At 44.1% G+C, this 16,514-nt stretch overlaps 6 protein-coding genes across 6 annotated transcripts; 2 read left to right on the forward strand and 4 right to left on the reverse strand.

Annotated features, from left to right (window-relative positions):
• Positions 1-125: 125 nt before the first annotated feature.
• On the reverse strand, positions 126-4,787 carry BCR41DRAFT_424643 (SNF2 family N-terminal domain-domain-containing protein). Its single transcript, XM_022030466.1, has 7 exons — positions 4,433-4,787; positions 4,257-4,330; positions 3,333-4,179; positions 2,991-3,227; positions 1,224-2,899; positions 892-1,124; positions 126-772 (listed from the first exon to the last, which is right to left on the reverse strand). The coding sequence occupies exons 1-7, from the start codon at positions 4,637-4,639 to the stop codon at positions 315-317; spliced, it is 3,732 nt and encodes a 1,243-aa protein (XP_021878267.1). The 5' UTR covers positions 4,640-4,787; the 3' UTR covers positions 126-314.
• Positions 4,788-5,095: 308 nt separating this feature from the next.
• On the forward strand, positions 5,096-8,112 carry BCR41DRAFT_359807 (kinase-like domain-containing protein). Its single transcript, XM_022025262.1, has 4 exons — positions 5,096-6,007; positions 6,328-6,401; positions 6,495-6,958; positions 7,053-8,112. Exons 1-4 carry the CDS (start codon positions 5,170-5,172, stop codon positions 7,639-7,641), a joined length of 1,965 nt encoding a protein of 654 aa, XP_021878268.1. The 5' UTR covers positions 5,096-5,169; the 3' UTR covers positions 7,642-8,112.
• A 246-nt stretch (positions 8,113-8,358) lies between these two features.
• On the reverse strand, positions 8,359-13,143 carry BCR41DRAFT_359809 (RNA dependent RNA polymerase-domain-containing protein). Its single transcript, XM_022025263.1, is given in 5 exon segments — positions 8,359-9,250; positions 9,382-9,921; positions 10,135-10,138; positions 10,156-10,678; positions 10,816-13,143. The coding sequence occupies 5 exon segments, from the start codon at positions 12,940-12,942 to the stop codon at positions 8,482-8,484; spliced, it is 3,963 nt and encodes a 1,320-aa protein (XP_021878269.1). The 5' UTR covers positions 12,943-13,143; the 3' UTR covers positions 8,359-8,481.
• A 121-nt stretch (positions 13,144-13,264) lies between these two features.
• On the forward strand, positions 13,265-14,852 carry BCR41DRAFT_359810 (TATA-binding related factor of subunit 20 of mediator complex-domain-containing protein). Its single transcript, XM_022025264.1, has 3 exons — positions 13,265-14,024; positions 14,108-14,194; positions 14,303-14,852. Exons 1-3 carry the CDS (start codon positions 13,305-13,307, stop codon positions 14,513-14,515), a joined length of 1,020 nt encoding a protein of 339 aa, XP_021878270.1. The 5' UTR covers positions 13,265-13,304; the 3' UTR covers positions 14,516-14,852.
• BCR41DRAFT_149922 (hypothetical protein) lies at positions 14,551-15,451 on the reverse strand. Its single transcript, XM_022019589.1, has one exon. The coding sequence runs from the start codon at positions 15,371-15,373 to the stop codon at positions 14,870-14,872; it is 504 nt and encodes a 167-aa protein (XP_021878271.1). The 5' UTR covers positions 15,374-15,451; the 3' UTR covers positions 14,551-14,869.
• Positions 15,452-16,070: 619 nt separating this feature from the next.
• BCR41DRAFT_310356 (hypothetical protein) lies at positions 16,071-16,422 on the reverse strand (the record flags this gene model as incomplete). The annotated part of the gene is made up of 2 exons (XM_022020986.1): positions 16,071-16,231; positions 16,317-16,422. 2 exons carry the CDS (start codon positions 16,420-16,422, stop codon positions 16,071-16,073), a joined length of 267 nt encoding a protein of 88 aa, XP_021878272.1.
• Positions 16,423-16,514: the final 92 nt, after the last annotated feature.

The following is a 16,514-nucleotide window of genomic DNA, read 5'->3' on the forward strand; positions in this document are numbered from 1 at the left end:
ATGCCGCTTTCGCCTATGACGATAATTTTGATACAACAGCCATCACATAATTATTTTCCAATTTTTTTTTTTATCATGATCTAGAACAGATAGGAAATCAGTTTTAGAAAAGCGTTTATTTCAGGGTCCTCAAGAATGGATAATAATGACATGAGCCCAGAAAATCGAAATAATTAGTCTTAATATCATCGGACACCACCTCTAGCAATCTGCATCAGACTTCGCCAGAACTGCAACGTCTTTAAAAAATCGTTTCACATCAACGTGCTAGCGCTAAAAATGTTCTATTAGAGTATGTAGCCGCGAGACTCATTTTATAGTATCGACGTAGTATCAGACATGTTGGGTGAAGAACCGCGAGACAATCGCGAAGATCTAGCTGCAGCGTTTCTACCATTATCTTGCTCCAATCGTCTACGCTCGAGCATACCGGCTAACAAAGATGAAGAACTGGTTGTATTCACAGAAGAGGGCGCGCCAAAACCGGATCGCGGGCCTTTCAACTCTGTTCGTCCGAATTTTGATGGTGAGCTGTCGCTCATTGCAGCGGCAACACTAGGGTTGAATGCGTTGGTTGTTCCAAATCTTGGCTTAGATGAAGAGGGTGAAGACTGAAGACGCCTCTCGTTATCTTGTTGGTGCATCAAGAAAGCCTTGGGCGCCCCAGCAGACCCTGACTTCCCTGTCCAGGTCGGCACGTCAAGTTCTTGACGCCTTCGCCTCTTTCTGGACTCCTTCAATGCTGCCATAGCACGTTCTGCCATTCTTGTTGCTGTTTTTTTTTTTTTTTTTTTTTTTTTTTTTAAAAAAAAAAAGAAAGTTAGCAACTGCGCATCAAATGATTTTTCCGTCTCCATCTCGGATGATATTATAAATGTGATAATAGCGGACCTTCTCGCTCAACAATCAGTCTTTCCTGTTTGGCAGAGTCCATAATTTCATCATGTTTCAATGCACTATGCACTCCCGAGGATTCAAACAAACTCGTGAGAATGTTGATCTCAGATGAATCTTGCGAATGGTCTGTATCTCTAACAGATTTGTTTGCTTTCTTAAGGTTGTGCTCTTCATCCCCTTCATCCTTGACCCCGCCTGGAAGAGAACTCGACTCGCGTGGAGCTTTGCTATTGATGGATAAATAAACATCCGTCAGCGGCGATTGTAATTATCTCAATAAAGTACAAATGAAAATAGCTCTGCCTAAAAAAAAAAAAAAAACCTACAACTTTTCAATCTTGCGTACACCATCGAGTTGCGAAAGTTCCTCCAGGCTGTCTCCTCCTCGTCTAGATGACTTTGACTTGCTTCGATTTGATTTAATGGACACTTCAGATCCCTGAAAAATCCCTCCAGTCTCTGTTCCGACCGCATCTTCACCTTCAAGAGTAAATAAATCAGCCATATCATGGCTCTTAAAAAACCGTCGCTGCTTTGGGTCCTTGAGGATCTTGTTAGTCAGAAACTGCTTGAAAATTTGACGATGGTAGATCTTTTCTTCAATGGTTCCTGAAGTCATCAGTCGATAGATTGTCACCGCTCGAGTCTGGCCTAATCTCCAAGCACGCTCCCGTGCCTGCACATCTGTCGATGGGTTCCAGTCCGGGTCAAAAATAATAACCCGGTCTGCACCTGTCAGGTTTACACCCAGACCACCAACCTTAGTCGTCAACAGAAATATATAGATGTCGTCTCTTGCATTAAATTCGTCCACCAAACTCATTCTGTTTTGAATTGGCGTTGTGCCATCCATGCGCCTGTAGCTGTAGCCTTCGCTCTTGATAAATTTTTCAAGAATATCGAGCATGGTCCTTGTCTGGGAGAACAATAATACACGGTGCTTCTCTTTTTGCCACATCTGTAATAACGCCCTTACAACCACCATCTTGCCACTTTTACTATAATGACCATAATCTGGATCGTTTTTGTGCTTTTCACGCGCCAGAATATCTGCATGGTTGCAAATCTTGCGAACAAGGTCAATTCCATACAAGGCATGTCGCTTGCCCTCCATGATTGATGTTAGTTCGTTAGACTTCAAGAATTCTTCATATGCCGATCTCTGTGGTGGAGTCAGTTTACAGAACAAAACTTGTTCCGACTTCTTGGGCATATCTGATGCTACATCGGCTTTCATTCTCCTCAATAGGTATGGGTTAATCAAATTTCTTAATACACATGCACACTTGTAAGCTGTTTGAACCTGTAGGTTACTCGCATTCGCATATCCCCCTAAGTTGATAGGGATCGCAAACTGAGATTGAAAGACGGGTAATGTGCCAAGTCGACCAGGAAACACAAAGTCAAAGAGCGACCACAGTTCGTTCAGGTTGTTCTGAATAGGTGTCCCTGACAGAATAATCCGATGCGGCGTCCTAAACTGCTTGCACGTCAGTGTGATGTCCGCATCGGGGTTTCTAATCTTGTGTCCTTCGTCCAAGACAATGTAGGACCAGGTTTTCCGCAAGAGCCGCCGCGCATGAATGCGGAGGCCAGCATATGTTGTGACAAGGACATGACCTTTGGAGCTAATACGATCAATAATGTCATCTGCGACTGTGCGCTCCTCATTCTCTTCTGTTGCTCTTCCACGGCGAGCTCTTCCTCCAAACCGGTTTTTCCCCCTGCGTTTCTTTTTGACACTTCCGCTGCTATACCCGTCAGAAAATGAATCGTGGGAGTCATCATCCCGTTCATGATATGTGTCGTTATTACTGCTATGCATACCACTTCCACTAGAATGTAGAATTGCCACACGCATCGGGGGCCACCATCGATGAAATTCTTTGACCCATTGCTTCAGAAGCGTAGCTGGGCACACAATAATGATGGGTGCCTCTAGATTGCCACTGTATAAAAGCCCGGCCAAAAACGAGATTATTTGGATTGTCTTTCCCAAGCCCTATAAACATGAATCAGTAGTGAGCTTAGGGCGGTATCATAAAACGATTTTTTTTTTTTGGCTCTTTATAATGCTTGCACTTGGTGCTTACCATTTCGTCACCTATGATCCCCCCCGCACCTTGACAATGGAGTTCCCAGAGCCATTGTGTGCAGGTCTTTTGATAGTCAAATAGGTTAGAATAAATGTCCCCTGGAATCTTGTAGCCACCTTCCAGTTCTGCATCTGGTATGCTCGGATGGGGGTTATTCATTTCGAGGGCAGGCTCCAACTTTTGCTCAGGATTGTCCCATCCTTCATTCACGTCCTTTTCTAAGGATGCATCGGGCTAGTAAGCGGCAAAGATTTCCTTGTATCAGCATTAGCAACATTGAACCTCTGGAAGTTAACGCTCGAAAGCCATGTATAAAGGCTTATTGCGTCAGTAACTTACATTATTGATACGCCAACGAAGGTGTCTTCGCTTCTGTGCCCAGTCATAAAGACGTTTTTGATAGTTCATCTCATTCCCATCATCATCACAAAGAGATCTATATGCTGCGCCGCCCTTAGCTCTCTTTTTTGAACTCAGGGGAATGTCATTATCGCCGTCATCTAGCTTGAAGTCGTCGTCATCCACAATCTCCTGGATATCCGAATAATCATCATCGCTCGCTCCTACAAAATCCGGATCGAGCGTATCTTCACTGCTCTCATAATTTTTGTCGTTATCATCGTCATGAAACTCACTTTCACTACGGCCGATTGCCGAAACAATTCTGCTCCTTGCTTTCCGCATACTAGAGCGCTCCGCAGGCACCACATTGTTTTGAACGTAAGTTTTGTTTTCGTCCTCTCTTTTCAAACTCCTGCCGATTAAACTCCACGAGGGCCGAGCCAGGTGGACATGAGACTTAGGACCTTCTTCTACAGGCATTGATGTGCCTGCAATCTTGAATCCAGAGGACGAGGTAGAGGGTTCTCCCTGTTTTGACTTTTCCAGGCCCGATATGGCGGCAAACGGCGTAATTTTACCTGTGCGAATTAGGTACTCACGCTGGGATTCGCCATCCATCTGCTCCGAAGCCGTAGATGTTGCAGAAGATGTAAGCTGTGAGGGTAAGGGTGCTCCTGATTTCCGTGCGCGGATTCTCTCAGTTATATCAGCTCCATCTAGCTCTGCTTGCGCAAGCTCTTCATTCAAAGCGTTTAACCGATCCTCCAGGTTGGATAGCGCAAATGATCCCCGCTCCAGCTTCCTCCGATTACTTTCAAGCTTCTTTATCTCTAGTCGAATTTTACTACAATCCAAAGCAAATGCCATGTTAGTTTCTCTTGTCGTCTATGACTTTTTAATAGGATGGACGCAATTACTTACTTTACATTCTTGAGTATCTTTTCCAATCGCTTTTTATTCATAGCGTTTTCCTTTGCATCAAGTGCCTTGCTGGCCTAAATATTAATGAAACCTCATTGGCTTGTTATACCACTGTGGTGTATGAGAAAATATAGACGTCATTAACATATATGGCAATAGATCCTCGGGTTCAATACCTTGGATATAATGTCTCTTTCCAACGTATCCTGGTCAACCATGGCAACATCGAGTAAGGCACCTAAATTGTCTGCGACTACGTTATCTAATGTTTTGTTTGATAACATTGTACTTGTTTCATGGTCGACAGTAGAAGTAGTTGTGAGTGGTTGATATTCCATTCCATCGCTAAAGTTGTTAGTATCTGGTTGTTGTGGATAGTCCATGGCAATGAAGGTGAAGCTACGAAATGTCACTGATGATTATACTTTGAATAAGTAAAGAAGAACAATGGAGGCAAATGAACAAAAAGAGAAAAAAGAATGAATGTGACATGGGATAAATAGTGAAGTTGAGATGTGGCAAATGACAATGTCTGTCATTTTAATTTGTGGCTAGTTGCCACCAATCCGTTTGTGACTGCGGAGTGCGTTGCAGATAAAAATTCGAGGATTAAGCACTTGTACAGTTTACTGTTACATGCACATTCCATTCAATTAAATCATTAAAGAGACGTCGACATATAATTTTTTACATCTGTTGGCACAGCCCTGAAATAAACGGACAATCAATTTCTTGTGTATCTGTGTGCATTGGGCGCTCCCCTTTTTAAAATTTTTGTACTTCCATTTGTACTTCACCATAAAATTCCCTCACCTGCATGTCTTCTCTTTCTCCATTTCCGTCTTTTCTCTTTTTCCTTCTCTTTTTCTTTTTCTACCTCTCTCGCCACGTCAACACCCCCACAACTATCGTCATGGTCACTCCAGTAGAAACCCCCCCCAATATTATATCTCAGCAACGTGTGTCTCTTAATACACACTCGTCCTCTGCCTCTTTCTCAATAACGCCCTCCTCTCGATCCTCATCCTCCCATTTATCACTTAACTCTACCATTGAGTCGACTCTACAAACTTCACCTCGGCAACAGTTCCCTTCACCCTCGGATCCATTGGGATCTCTTCAACACCATCCACTGCCACCAATACGTAGCCGGGCTGATGCACACGAGAGCCGATCCCAGCTGATAACAGGGCTCCCTTCCTCTATCGACCAGATTTCCCCGTCTGGCCTTGCTTCTGTTTCGCCTTCCAGTTGGTCAACCATATCTTCTGATACGACTCCATCATTGGCCAGTTCATCCGCATTTGAGAGTAAAGTTCGTTTTGAACGACTACCTCAGGGTGGTCATCGGCATCATCTTTCGGCACCAAAGCGACATCAATTTCTATCGAATCAAGTACGAAGACTTCGAGAACTCTTGGACAGCAAGAGAGATCACCATGCAGAAGATCATACTTCACCTATAACAGGCATCCCACATTCACATGCACAGTCACCACTCCAAGGATCTTCACATCAGTTCAAGTCAGAAGTGCTCGAAGACTCATCGCCATTGTCCAGCGAGAAGTGCCAAGAAATGGACACTGACCGCTATCAGCATCAACCACAATTACACCCACATCCATATCCACATCCACAGCAACAGAATGGGGGAGTAGCTAGTCCCACAGCCCACAATCGCAGACGACAAAGCTTGCTTAAGACAGACTTTGCACAAAAGTATGGCGAGTTACAACAGGTCATAGGAAAAGGTAAAAAAGACTTACACATTCAATTACCACATTCACATGCGACACAATACTCACGCTTTCTAAAAAAAAGGCACGTACCTTGGAAACAGATTCCAATTCCATCATTGAATGGATCAAAAAGAACATATACAAAAAAAGCTTATGTATACGTGTATCTACACGCATACAGCTACGTTCCCTAACTGTACTAACTGAATTGTGTCATGAATACAACTGTCCTTACGCTTCTTCCCGCTATTATTGCGTTTACCACTTTTTTTTTTTTTTTTTTTTTTCTCTCTCTCACATCTGATCATGTTTTCTGCTTCTATTTTCAACAGGCGCTTTTGGCATAGTGAAATTATCGATTAAGAAAGATTCAGACACTGGTGAGGAGCATGCATATGCTGTCAAGGTAACAATGTGGAAGAAATACAAAGTTATAACTCTCCTTTACATCCCGTGGTAAATTCCAGGCAAAACTCAAAACCATTCTATCCCATGGTAGGAATTTAAACAGGCCTATGGGGAATCACAAAAGCAATACATGCGTCGTCTGACGAGTGAATTTTGCATTGCTTCTTCACTCAGGCATATCAACGTCATCCATACGATGGATCTACTTCAACTACATGGAGAAACCTATATTGAAGTGATGGAATATTGTGGAGGTGGAGATATGTGCAGTTTGATTGCCTCTGCCAATACCCTGGGGGAATCGGAGTCAAATTGCTTTTTTTCACAATTGGTTCATGGTGTAGGGTTCTTGCATTCTATGGGAGTTGTGCATCGGGATTTGAAGCCCGAAAACTTACTTTTGACATCAGATGGCTGTCTCAAAATTGCGGATTTCGGGAACAGTGAGGTTTTTAGAATGCCATGGGAAAAGAAAGTAAGATCATCGGCTTCTATTCGAGGTAGTGGTCCATTTATTGCTCCAGAGGAGTTCACTAGCGAAACGTTCGATGCTCGGTAAGTAAGCTAGTAAGCAAACAAGCAAACAAACAAAAGAAAGTGCTTTCAACTAACACCTTTTATTTATTTATTTACTTTAATGTAATTGTAGCAAGGTAGATATGTGGGCATGTGGTGTTATATATATGTGCATGAGGCTCGGGCGATATACTTGGCATGAGGCCTCGAATGGAGACCCCATTTGGGATGCATTCCTGTACAAGCGTGAGCGCTTCCTGAGTGTCCAGGATATCAAGCTGCAACAGCCACAGCCACAGCCACAGCTAGCACAGCACATGGCACACTCAAATCCTTATAGGAGCCACACCCCTCCTTCTCACATCAATCTGACAGCAATCGAGCAAGTACTACATGTCACACTTGCGTGGCCAAATCATGTTCTAGATGTGATTGAGAATGTTTTGGAGCCTGATACAAGGAAACGATGGCAGGCTACTAGTGTTATGAACAGTGAGTGGTTTCAGTTAATTGAGAACTGCCATCCGACCCCTCCTCCTCCAGAACAGGTGTTGGATGAGAGCGACTTTGAGGCAGCCATCCCGAGTCAGAGAGTTGGCTCTAAAGTCATTGCTGAAGGTGCGTCTGTGGCAGGATGCAAAATTGTAAAAGAAGTTAAGCAAAGGCGAACGATAGCAGGGAGTGCAACAAGAAGTATAGATGGAGTCTCTCATGAATCATAGAAATCCCGGGATAATGGCTCTAGAAACTTAAAACTAAAATATAGAAATTGGGTATTGGACTCCCCTTTGAGTTGTACGCTGTAGTGTGGTTGGTCGAGGTCTTTGACTGGTTGGCTTCAAGGCCCAGTTGACGCCCAAAGTTTTACGGTTATTAGGTTGAGAGTGTTCTACGATTCATGGTGTTGTCGCCTCTTTTAATGCGAGGGTGGGAACGGTGGTGAAGCGCGTCGTTTCATTGGTTATGGACATTGCCTTCGAGTATCGAGTGCTCAGTATCAAAGGGCTTCTGAGCTTGCGATGTAAGGCAGCAACCAGCCTGCCATTGGTCCCAGTTCATACAATGCTTACTGTTAACATGGAGGATAGAGTCAGAGCATCTTTACAAAATGAGTAATAGCGAGGGGGAGATAAACACAAAATACTGAAGTGGGGACATCGAACAGCGCCTCCTAGCATGGTCGAGCTTATGGGATTACATTTGATCTTGTGTGCCTCAAGGTAGGCGAGAACGCCCTGCCCATCCATATTACGGCAGGTTTACTTGCACATGATGAATCATTCGTAGAGAGCATTAGCCTTTACTCTTTAGCTTTAGTTTTTGTAAAGATTAGCATGTTCTCTTTAGGACAAAACTTACTCTGCGTGGTCCAGAAGGGAAATACAAAGATCAATGAAAAGAATCAAATTTATTAACACAAAAAAAGGTAAATAGTAGAGCTGTAAAATAGCAAAATGGCAAAGCAAAATAGTAAAAATAGTACAATAGCAAAAAAAAAAACATATTATTCTCAATGCTAGAGCCGTTTTCTCGGCATGTGGTCCCCGTACAAATACTTGCAATCACGTCTGAAATCCAAGCGCCAAGGACAGTATACTATCTTCAGCATCTGGCTCAATAACTGTGTATCCTTGTTTTGGCCGACTGAAAAACCCCCTCCGAAGCTTCCCTCTCGGTCCAAGATCTTCGATGAATGTGTTGGAGTCAAAGTCGATCAAATCGACAGAACCATTAGGTGCATGATTCGTCCCAATCCCTGAGTCACGTCCCTGTAGAAGCTTAGCTGGTAACTCATATGTGTACGGAGGAAGTTCTCCAACAGTATCACTATATAGAGTCAGCTGATCCTGCCGCTCTTCCGTTCTATTACTGGGAATCTTGTTTATGGAGACCGGCGGGTCCACTTCGAGCCCTTGCGCCTCCTGTGTGTTCATCCCTAAACCCGATTCCTCTGTTGGGGCTATTAGTGATCGCATTATGGCCCTCGATTGCTCCTGCAGCGCAGAGCGTGGCGACGGTACAACAACCCGCACTCTCGAAGCAATCTTGCACAGGTAGTCCCACCCAATCCATGCAAAAGTATATGGTTGATCGGGTCGTAAGTTCTGGTAGCAAACCGCATACCATGCTGCGGCCTTCATCTCTACATATTTTTTTTGGGTGGGCGAAACTTCTTTAGAGCCTGGCGCATAAAATTCTTGCTCCAGTTCCGCACGGAACTTGCGTCTGATAGCGGAATACGCGGTGACGATCGATTTACGGATATCGTGTTCGCGATTATTTGTAATTAGATCGACTCCCATGATAAAGCCGCTGACCAATTCTAGATCACTACAAGAAGATACGGGCATAAGGTCAATTAACAAAAAAATAAAATAAAAAAAGAGAGACTAGAGAGAGAACTATCACATTTTTTCACTATTAACAATGCACTAAAGGAGTTATAGTTTTGCTTGACATACTTTTTGATCCCATATTGGTTCATCAAAGAGCGAACCTCATCATCGTATCGCTCTTTGACTTGGCGAGCATTCTGCATGTAGTCTTCATGGCCATCAATGAGAAGGCGCTCCCAGCAGGATTGTTCATAATTTTTTGGCTTGAACGGCACCGTTTTAGCGCATTCTCGATATATCTGCCCAAGAACTTTCTTGGACGGATAAGTCTTTTCTGGTGGTTTTTCCATAAAATCAGGGTATTTCTTTGGCTTTAGTTCTACCCTAAAATCCGCTGGTTTCCCCGACTTTGGGAAATCTACAGCGTCAGAATGGAGCTGTGCAAGCCGAAGGCATTTTCCGTGGTGGGGGCCCTCGTCATAATAGTCAGAGAGGGCCAAGTGCGCGTTAGCGATTTGGCCTAGATTGTTCAGGACCGCATATTGAACAAAAAATTTCATGACGTCTAGGATCGTGACATCATCTCTCATCTCGGCTTCGCGACCAGCATAGACCATCGGTGGGACTTCTTTTATCTTTTCGACAATGTCAGGATCCCAAATCACCCTATCCAGAAACCAATGGCATCTTGAGTAAGCCACGAAGAAACATAAAATATAAAAAAGACAATTTCCTTTCAAAAAGCCATGCTAGGTGTGTTAAGCTGAGGGTAAAGAGTTACTCACGTAAAATCTATGACATCGGTAAAAGTAGCAAGTATATAAAGGCGTAGTGTCAGTGAAATTATTAGCGCATGATCATGTTGCTTTGTTCCCATCTGTAATTATAAGGGCAGATACTAACCGTCTCCGTCAAGATCCCCTCCACTGCACATACTGGGAATACCCCGTTCTCCTTTGGTATTAAAGACCACAACATCGCGCAAATGCCACAGCTCAGGACAGTCGACAGCCTGAACGATCCTGATGTCTCCAGGATGGAAACATGGACAACGCACGACAGCACACTTGCCTGTGATGACCTCACGCTTACTAGGATTCCCAACGGCCGAAACTTGGACAAAAATTTCGCCCTCCTTGAGCTTCCCTGTTTCGTCGCATACTCCAAGCAAATACGCGCCTTTTTGGACATAAATCCTCGCCTTTTTGGCAAGCTCCTCCAACATTTGAAGCTTAAAGAGGGTCAATAAATTCTTAATGAACGGGTCTCCCCGTTGCAGAAATCCTGCTCGGATCATGGTCGTCATCATCTTGGATGTGCCACTTTCATCCCAATTTTGCAGCAGCATCCTATTAGCGACCGCATCGTTGGACTCAATTTCCTCTAGATCCCGAACCATACTGTTCTTTAGGTCCAATATGGTCTACGAAGAATTAAAATAGAAAAATTACACATGCAAATGTGTGAGGTCATCACGACTTGACGAGCGAGAGATAAACCTTTAAATAACCCAATTTAGCATGCAAAACATAAACGCATATCCACACTAGCGACGCCTACCTGTTCGGGAACACCCAAGCCTGTAAGCAAAATGATGATTTGCCTATTTAGGAAGCTTGGGATAAATGACGAGGTCCTGATCACCTCGAGAACCAAATGCGAAGCCTTAAATTTCTCCATACTTGGACGGATCTGCACACGTTTCCCTCGCAAAGGCGGATGGTAGACCAGAACACCTTTGGATCCACCCAATCGGATCTGAAATGCTGAAGGCCTCACTTCCTTCTCCATTTCAACAGCAATCGTCTCAGCCAACGTCCTAGAGATTCTTCCACAGCCATCAGAGAATATGGCCCCATCATGCTCTATATCATCAATCATTTCCACTTCGGAAGACATCAAGTTCGCGATTGCTCTTGTGGATGAGAAACATTGACCCATCCGTGCTGCATACTTGGCGATCGACTTTATCCGTGAAAAGTCGCCCATCCATTGTCGGATACTGTCCACCGTATCGGGGCCGCCCTGGGCACAAAAAAACCACGCAGAGTTTTCTCTCAACTGACTCGCTGAGAAAGCTAGAAAACTATATTCGCGGTCGCCTATTTTGATACCGCGTGTCAACGCTGAGAAGATACGATTGTATATGGCGTTATTTTCATTACTCGTGCTGTCCTTAGACCACACACGATTACTGCCTTCGTCCGAGAATTCAACGCGTAGGAAATAGTCGCGTTGTTGGACAAAATGCCGAATTATCCTGTTGGAAGTTTCGAGGGTTGGTGGCTGCAGATGGATGGTAGTAGGTGTAACAATAATCTTCCTGAGATTTACATATTGTTCTGCTACTATCCGAGGCCGGGTAGCAGCCTTGGATAGCTTGGCGGCTTCTTTTACAAGGTAGTCCTTGAGGTTCCATATACGCTGACGATTTGAGATGATGTTCTCAAGAATCATAGTAGCTTTAAGGGGCTCTAGATAATGTAAGATCCCCGCCACTTCAGATGTCATATCATAATCTATGACGAGATTGAAGGAGAGCGCTGATTCGAGCATGTAGCGCACGTCGAAGTCAAGTCCTTTAAAGGCATCCATATCGGGTCTGGATGAGCTCTCCTGCACGATATTTGGCACCATGTCCACACTGAGGAGGTTGAAATCTCTGCATTTCCTTTTAAAAAATGCCAGCCCCCTGCTTTCCTGAGGAACCACCAACCGGATAACAGTCCACCGTCCGAGCATTGCCGAAAGATTTGGTGGACTTGGCTCAAGCGGCATTACGTTAGTGGGTGGTCTAACATGGAATTCGGCACCCTCTTTCGGAATGTCCACCACGCGTCGCATACACGAAAACATCGACCATTTTGAATTATCCGAACTTTCCATGTTCGGATCATAGCGCCAATACATGGGTGGGAAGCGCAGGTTGATGACGATTGCGGCTGTATTGTTTTTTAGATCATCGATTTGAATACACCCTTTCTCCATGTCGTGAAATTTCATATCGACATAGTATTTGATGACTGTGTCCTTGAATTCTCTCTTAAATCCAATTTTTATCATCCTACGATTTTCCTGGAACTGTATTGAGACTCCAGATGTGGCCACGAATTCACTGCAGAAGACGTTTTTTTCCAGTTTCTGCCCTAGTTCGAAGCTATTGGCAGAGCACCATGATGTGCCCCCGCTACCACCGGATTGAATTAATGTTATTTGTTGCGGGACACTCACGAGCCCTTGTATATTGTAAGGTCGGGCCTCAAAAAGCACGATGGCATCGTGCCTGCCATCAGTCCTATCCACCGTGACATCACCAATCTCTCCAAATTGTTCGAACTTCTTCTTAATATCCATTGCAGTCATATTAGAGTCAAGATTGCTGATACGGATCCGCACACTCTCGTAGGGCTTTTTTTGGCTCAGTGAATTCTGAAGCTCGTCGCGCTCAACTTCAGAATAACTTTGCTGTATCGAGGGCTGGATCGCTATCCTTTGTGGCTGATGTGGTTGTTGATATCTATGATATGGCGTTCGGTATTGGTATTGCTGCTGTTGCTGCTGTTGCTGCTGCTGCTGTTGCTGTTGTTGCTGTTGTTGCTGTAACTGGCGAGAGCTAGAATCGCCTCTGGACGGCCATATGTAGCTCCGAGAGGTGGTTAGGCGGTAGGGAGTGGTTGGGGCAGCCATTTTGGTGGATAACAGAAACCGGAACGCCAAAGGAACGCTTTGTATTGAATCGTGACGACCTTGAGGAGGAAAACGACTGATAGAATAGAAGACGGAAACTGAAAGAGCAATTGAAAGAGGAGAAAAGGACAGGGAGAGATAAAGGAAGGAGAAGAGCAAGGGAGCACTGGTGTGGAAGAAGCGATTGCTTTGAGAATGAGGAATCAAGCGACGATGAAACAAAAAGAATGATGCACAAAAAAAAAAAAGCTAAAAAATTCCACACGCTGACGCCACCATTAATTTTTTTTTTTTTTTTTTTTTTTTCAAATTCGTATTTACGCATCCTTAAAGCATCAGGAAGAAGTACAAAAAATCCATCAATGGGTGCCACCTGTCTAGTTCACTGGAAGGATGCCAATGGTCAGCAGTCCCTTACATTACTCTCTGAACGGCTTCTCAAACAGTTCCATGCTAACCCCATTGGCCGATGGACCATCAATTGGAAGGTTTTTAGGGACACTAGTCCCGTCTCAAAATCAGGAACAGGAAAGATGCTCCATGTTGTATATGTTCAAGGTGGCGCAACTGCTCGAGGCGTTCCTCCAGGATCCCAGGCGGCTAACACGTCAGCAGGGAGCGTTTTAAGTGGCACAGGTGCTGGTCTAACTGGAAATACAAGTGCTATAGCGTCCAATGGTGTTGGGAGCGCAATATCAGGGATGGCAGCTGGGACTGGGGGGATGGGCTTGAATACGGGATCAAGCAAAACTGGACTAGGTATTCTTCCACCGGGCGGGCCTTCTGCTAACATAGTAGGAGCAGGAGCGGGTGTAGGGAATATGGGAGGATTGACATCAGCGCAAGCAGCTGCTGATTCATACAATTCAACAGCATGGTGTCTCATTGATGATGGTGCTGTGGGACTGACGTCGGCATCTGCAGCTTCTACAAACAATGTCAATACATCTTCGAACACGGCCGGTGCTGATGCAGCAGGTTCAAAGAAAAAGGCTGTCCTGGTCGAAGTCGAAAAAGACATTGAAGCGCTCATTGCCAAATTGAAGAATCTCTGGGTCCACCGACAACATGCACAAGTTGAGGTCCGTTCACTTGTTCGGCATGTGCCATATGTATTACTCACAATGGTCGTAATAACCTGTATACTCTTTTAATGGTTCAATAGGGGTATGTTTTCGACCTGGGTGATTTTATTGTAAGAGCAGGAAACATTATGGTTGCTTCAACGAGCTATAAAGGGATGTTAATTGAGGTAAGCTTTGTCACCAATATGAGGGAAGAGATGAGTCTCAATCACAATTATCATGTTATAACATGTCTGAAGTACTGGTTTTCATTCCCTTTAAACACATTTTCAAAGATCGAATATCTCCCACAAACATCTAGCGCCATAGCTTCCAATGCCATTCTCGAGGAATTTGTCCGCCTAATTTCTCCACCAGGAGTGACACTTTATTCTCCACAAATGCTTGATTATCCCTATGAGCAAGTTGGATTGGATTCAAAGCACTGGTCCATGCTCCATTCTGGTTTCCAATATATGACTCTCTTTAGGAGACAGCACATCCTGTAAAATAAGACTATTGACAGTTTTTCAACATTTTTATTTCCATGTTTTACACTGGTACCGAGATTTTCAAAAGTTTACAGCGCTATTATGATTTAGAAGAGATGGACAACGATTAACAACTTGGCCATGCTGTCGGTCTTAATCTCTTGCTTATGTATTTAACGAGCGGGCAAATTTATATTCCGAAGACTTACTCTCATCGTCTTTTTGAGGAGGTTTGGGCATGCCGCCAGTGCTCCCCATATTGTTCATCAAACCACGAGCACTAGATAGTCATAAAGTAGAGCAGATGAGGCTGAGTGTAAACATTTCCTGAAAGTAGTTAATTCAATTAAAAATGAGTCAAACATATATAGCTTACGCCTCGGCAATCTGGGGATCCCTCATAATCTCGTCAATGTTGGGGCGCTCGCCGCTAGACATCATGCGCTGGGCCATCTGTTGCATAGCAGGATTGGTCATCAATGAGTCTAAGGCTCCGGATTGCATCATTTGCTGAGCCATGTTCATCATCGCTGGATTCCTCATTAAAGTGGCGAGGTCGGGCATACCAGCACCACCGCCTAAGGCACTCAGATCAGGGAATCCAGCAGGAAGACCACCAGCACCTGCGCCAGGACTGCCACGAGCTGAAGGAGCAACTTCGTTATCACGGGCTTTGGTACGAGCAGTGTTGAGGGAGCTCTTCATGGTAGGATTGTTTGGCTCAAGTTCTAAGCCTTTCTCATAAGCAGTGACAGCCTCTTTATACTTGCCAACGGAGAAATATGCATGGCCAAGGCGACTGTACGCTTTGCTATATGAAGGATCAACTTCTGCTGCTTTGAGGGAGTCTTTAATCGCATTTTGATGATCACCCATCTGACTATAAGCAGCAGCACTGTTGGAATGATAGTAAAAGTTTGAACCAATGAATATCTTGCGATCGTGCTGCGGTCTCTTCTGGGATAAGAAAAAAAAAGTCCCATATCTTACCGGTTAGCATAGTACACAGCATTGTTAGGATTGAGGACAATGGCCTCACCGTACAGACGGATAGCCTCGGCATAATCTTTCTCGTTCACCTTGCGGTTGCCTACATAGGTCAACAAATTAATTATCCAAACGCCCAAGTGACCATCCTTAAGATCTTTAGTATCGACTCGTTTCATAGTAGAGTGAACCGAAAGAAAATAAAAAAAGCTTCCTACCAGCAACTTTTAGCTCTTCGGCATTCTTCTTATCCTCAGCGGTAGGCTCAGTAACCTTGGGGGTAGTGGCGGTGGAAGAAGAAGCGGCTGGTGCCACAGCAGCATTCTATCAAAAAAAGTTTAGATATTAGTAGACTATCAATCAGAACTTTAGTTTAAATTCCTGCACTTTCATGCTTCATCCCGAGACAAATCAGTAAGATATCCTTGTCCAATTTTTCTTGTAACTATTATCATATTTATCCTAGATCTCTTGTGTGTATTAAATTCCACGTGCGTGTCCTTGTGGTCCTGTGCTTCCTTTGCCTGCTACACGTCAAATCAAGTCAAGTCCAGTCAAGCCAAAAAAAAAAAAAATTACAGTTGTGCTATATTCTCTTGTGCCGTACCTTGTTTCCAAGCTTTTTCTGGGCATTCACGAACACCTCAAAAATAGACATGAGTGTAGCGGGTTTGGTGCTGTAGGTTTGCGCTTGAGCAGAATCGTTCAAATCAACTCCAAAGGCCTCTCCAATACACTGAATGGCGACTACCATTCAAGTGAGATGAACTGTTAAAACTTCAGCCCAGAATTAGATAAAAAGGAATTGATCAAAAATAAAGACTGTGCATACCCTCGACACCCTCAGCATCATCGGACTTAATGGTGCCATTGTTAATGGAGGTCTGGAGAAACTCGAGAATGGAGAATACGAGATGCTTCTGCTTTTCGTCAGCCATAATATGGGTAATTGCGAAATTGAAGGAAGATAGCGAAACTGAAAGAAGACTTTCGAAGACAGATAGAACATACCAGTTATCACGTGATAAGC

The sequence above is a fragment of the Lobosporangium transversale genome (assembly GCF_002105155.1).
Source record: "Lobosporangium transversale strain NRRL 3116 chromosome Unknown BCR41scaffold_39, whole genome shotgun sequence".
NCBI classification, from domain to species: domain Eukaryota; kingdom Fungi; phylum Mortierellomycota; class Mortierellomycetes; order Mortierellales; family Mortierellaceae; genus Lobosporangium; species Lobosporangium transversale.

Excerpts from the sequence above, each read along its gene's own strand:
- BCR41DRAFT_424643 (XM_022030466.1), bottom strand. The coding sequence starts at position 4,639 with ATGGACTATCCACAACAACCAGATACTAACAACTTTAGCGATGGAATG. Across the intron at positions 3,228-3,332 it reads TTCGTTGGCGTATCAATAAT|CCCGATGCATCCTTAGAAAA; the intron begins GTAAGTTACTGA and ends GCCGCTTACTAG. Across the intron at positions 773-891 it reads ACTGATTGTTGAGCGAGAAG|CAACAAGAATGGCAGAACGT; the intron begins GTCCGCTATTAT and ends AAAAAAAAACAG.
- BCR41DRAFT_359807 (XM_022025262.1), top strand. The coding sequence starts at position 5,170 with ATGGTCACTCCAGTAGAAACCCCCCCCAATATTATATCTCAGCAACGT. Across the intron at positions 6,008-6,327 it reads ACAACAGGTCATAGGAAAAG|GCGCTTTTGGCATAGTGAAA; the intron begins GTAAAAAAGACT and ends TATTTTCAACAG. Across the intron at positions 6,959-7,052 it reads AGCGAAACGTTCGATGCTCG|CAAGGTAGATATGTGGGCAT; the intron begins GTAAGTAAGCTA and ends ATGTAATTGTAG.
- BCR41DRAFT_359809 (XM_022025263.1), bottom strand. The coding sequence starts at position 12,942 with ATGGCTGCCCCAACCACTCCCTACCGCCTAACCACCTCTCGGAGCTAC. Across the intron at positions 10,679-10,815 it reads GCTTGGGTGTTCCCGAACAG|ACCATATTGGACCTAAAGAA; the intron begins GTAGGCGTCGCT and ends AATTCTTCGTAG. Across the intron at positions 9,251-9,381 it reads AACCAATATGGGATCAAAAA|TGATCTAGAATTGGTCAGCG; the intron begins GTATGTCAAGCA and ends ATCTTCTTGTAG.
- BCR41DRAFT_359810 (XM_022025264.1), top strand. The coding sequence starts at position 13,305 with ATGGGTGCCACCTGTCTAGTTCACTGGAAGGATGCCAATGGTCAGCAG. Across the intron at positions 14,025-14,107 it reads GACAACATGCACAAGTTGAG|GGGTATGTTTTCGACCTGGG; the intron begins GTCCGTTCACTT and ends ATGGTTCAATAG. Across the intron at positions 14,195-14,302 it reads ATAAAGGGATGTTAATTGAG|ATCGAATATCTCCCACAAAC; the intron begins GTAAGCTTTGTC and ends ACATTTTCAAAG.
- BCR41DRAFT_149922 (XM_022019589.1), bottom strand. The coding sequence starts at position 15,373 with ATGGGTGATCATCAAAATGCGATTAAAGACTCCCTCAAAGCAGCAGAA.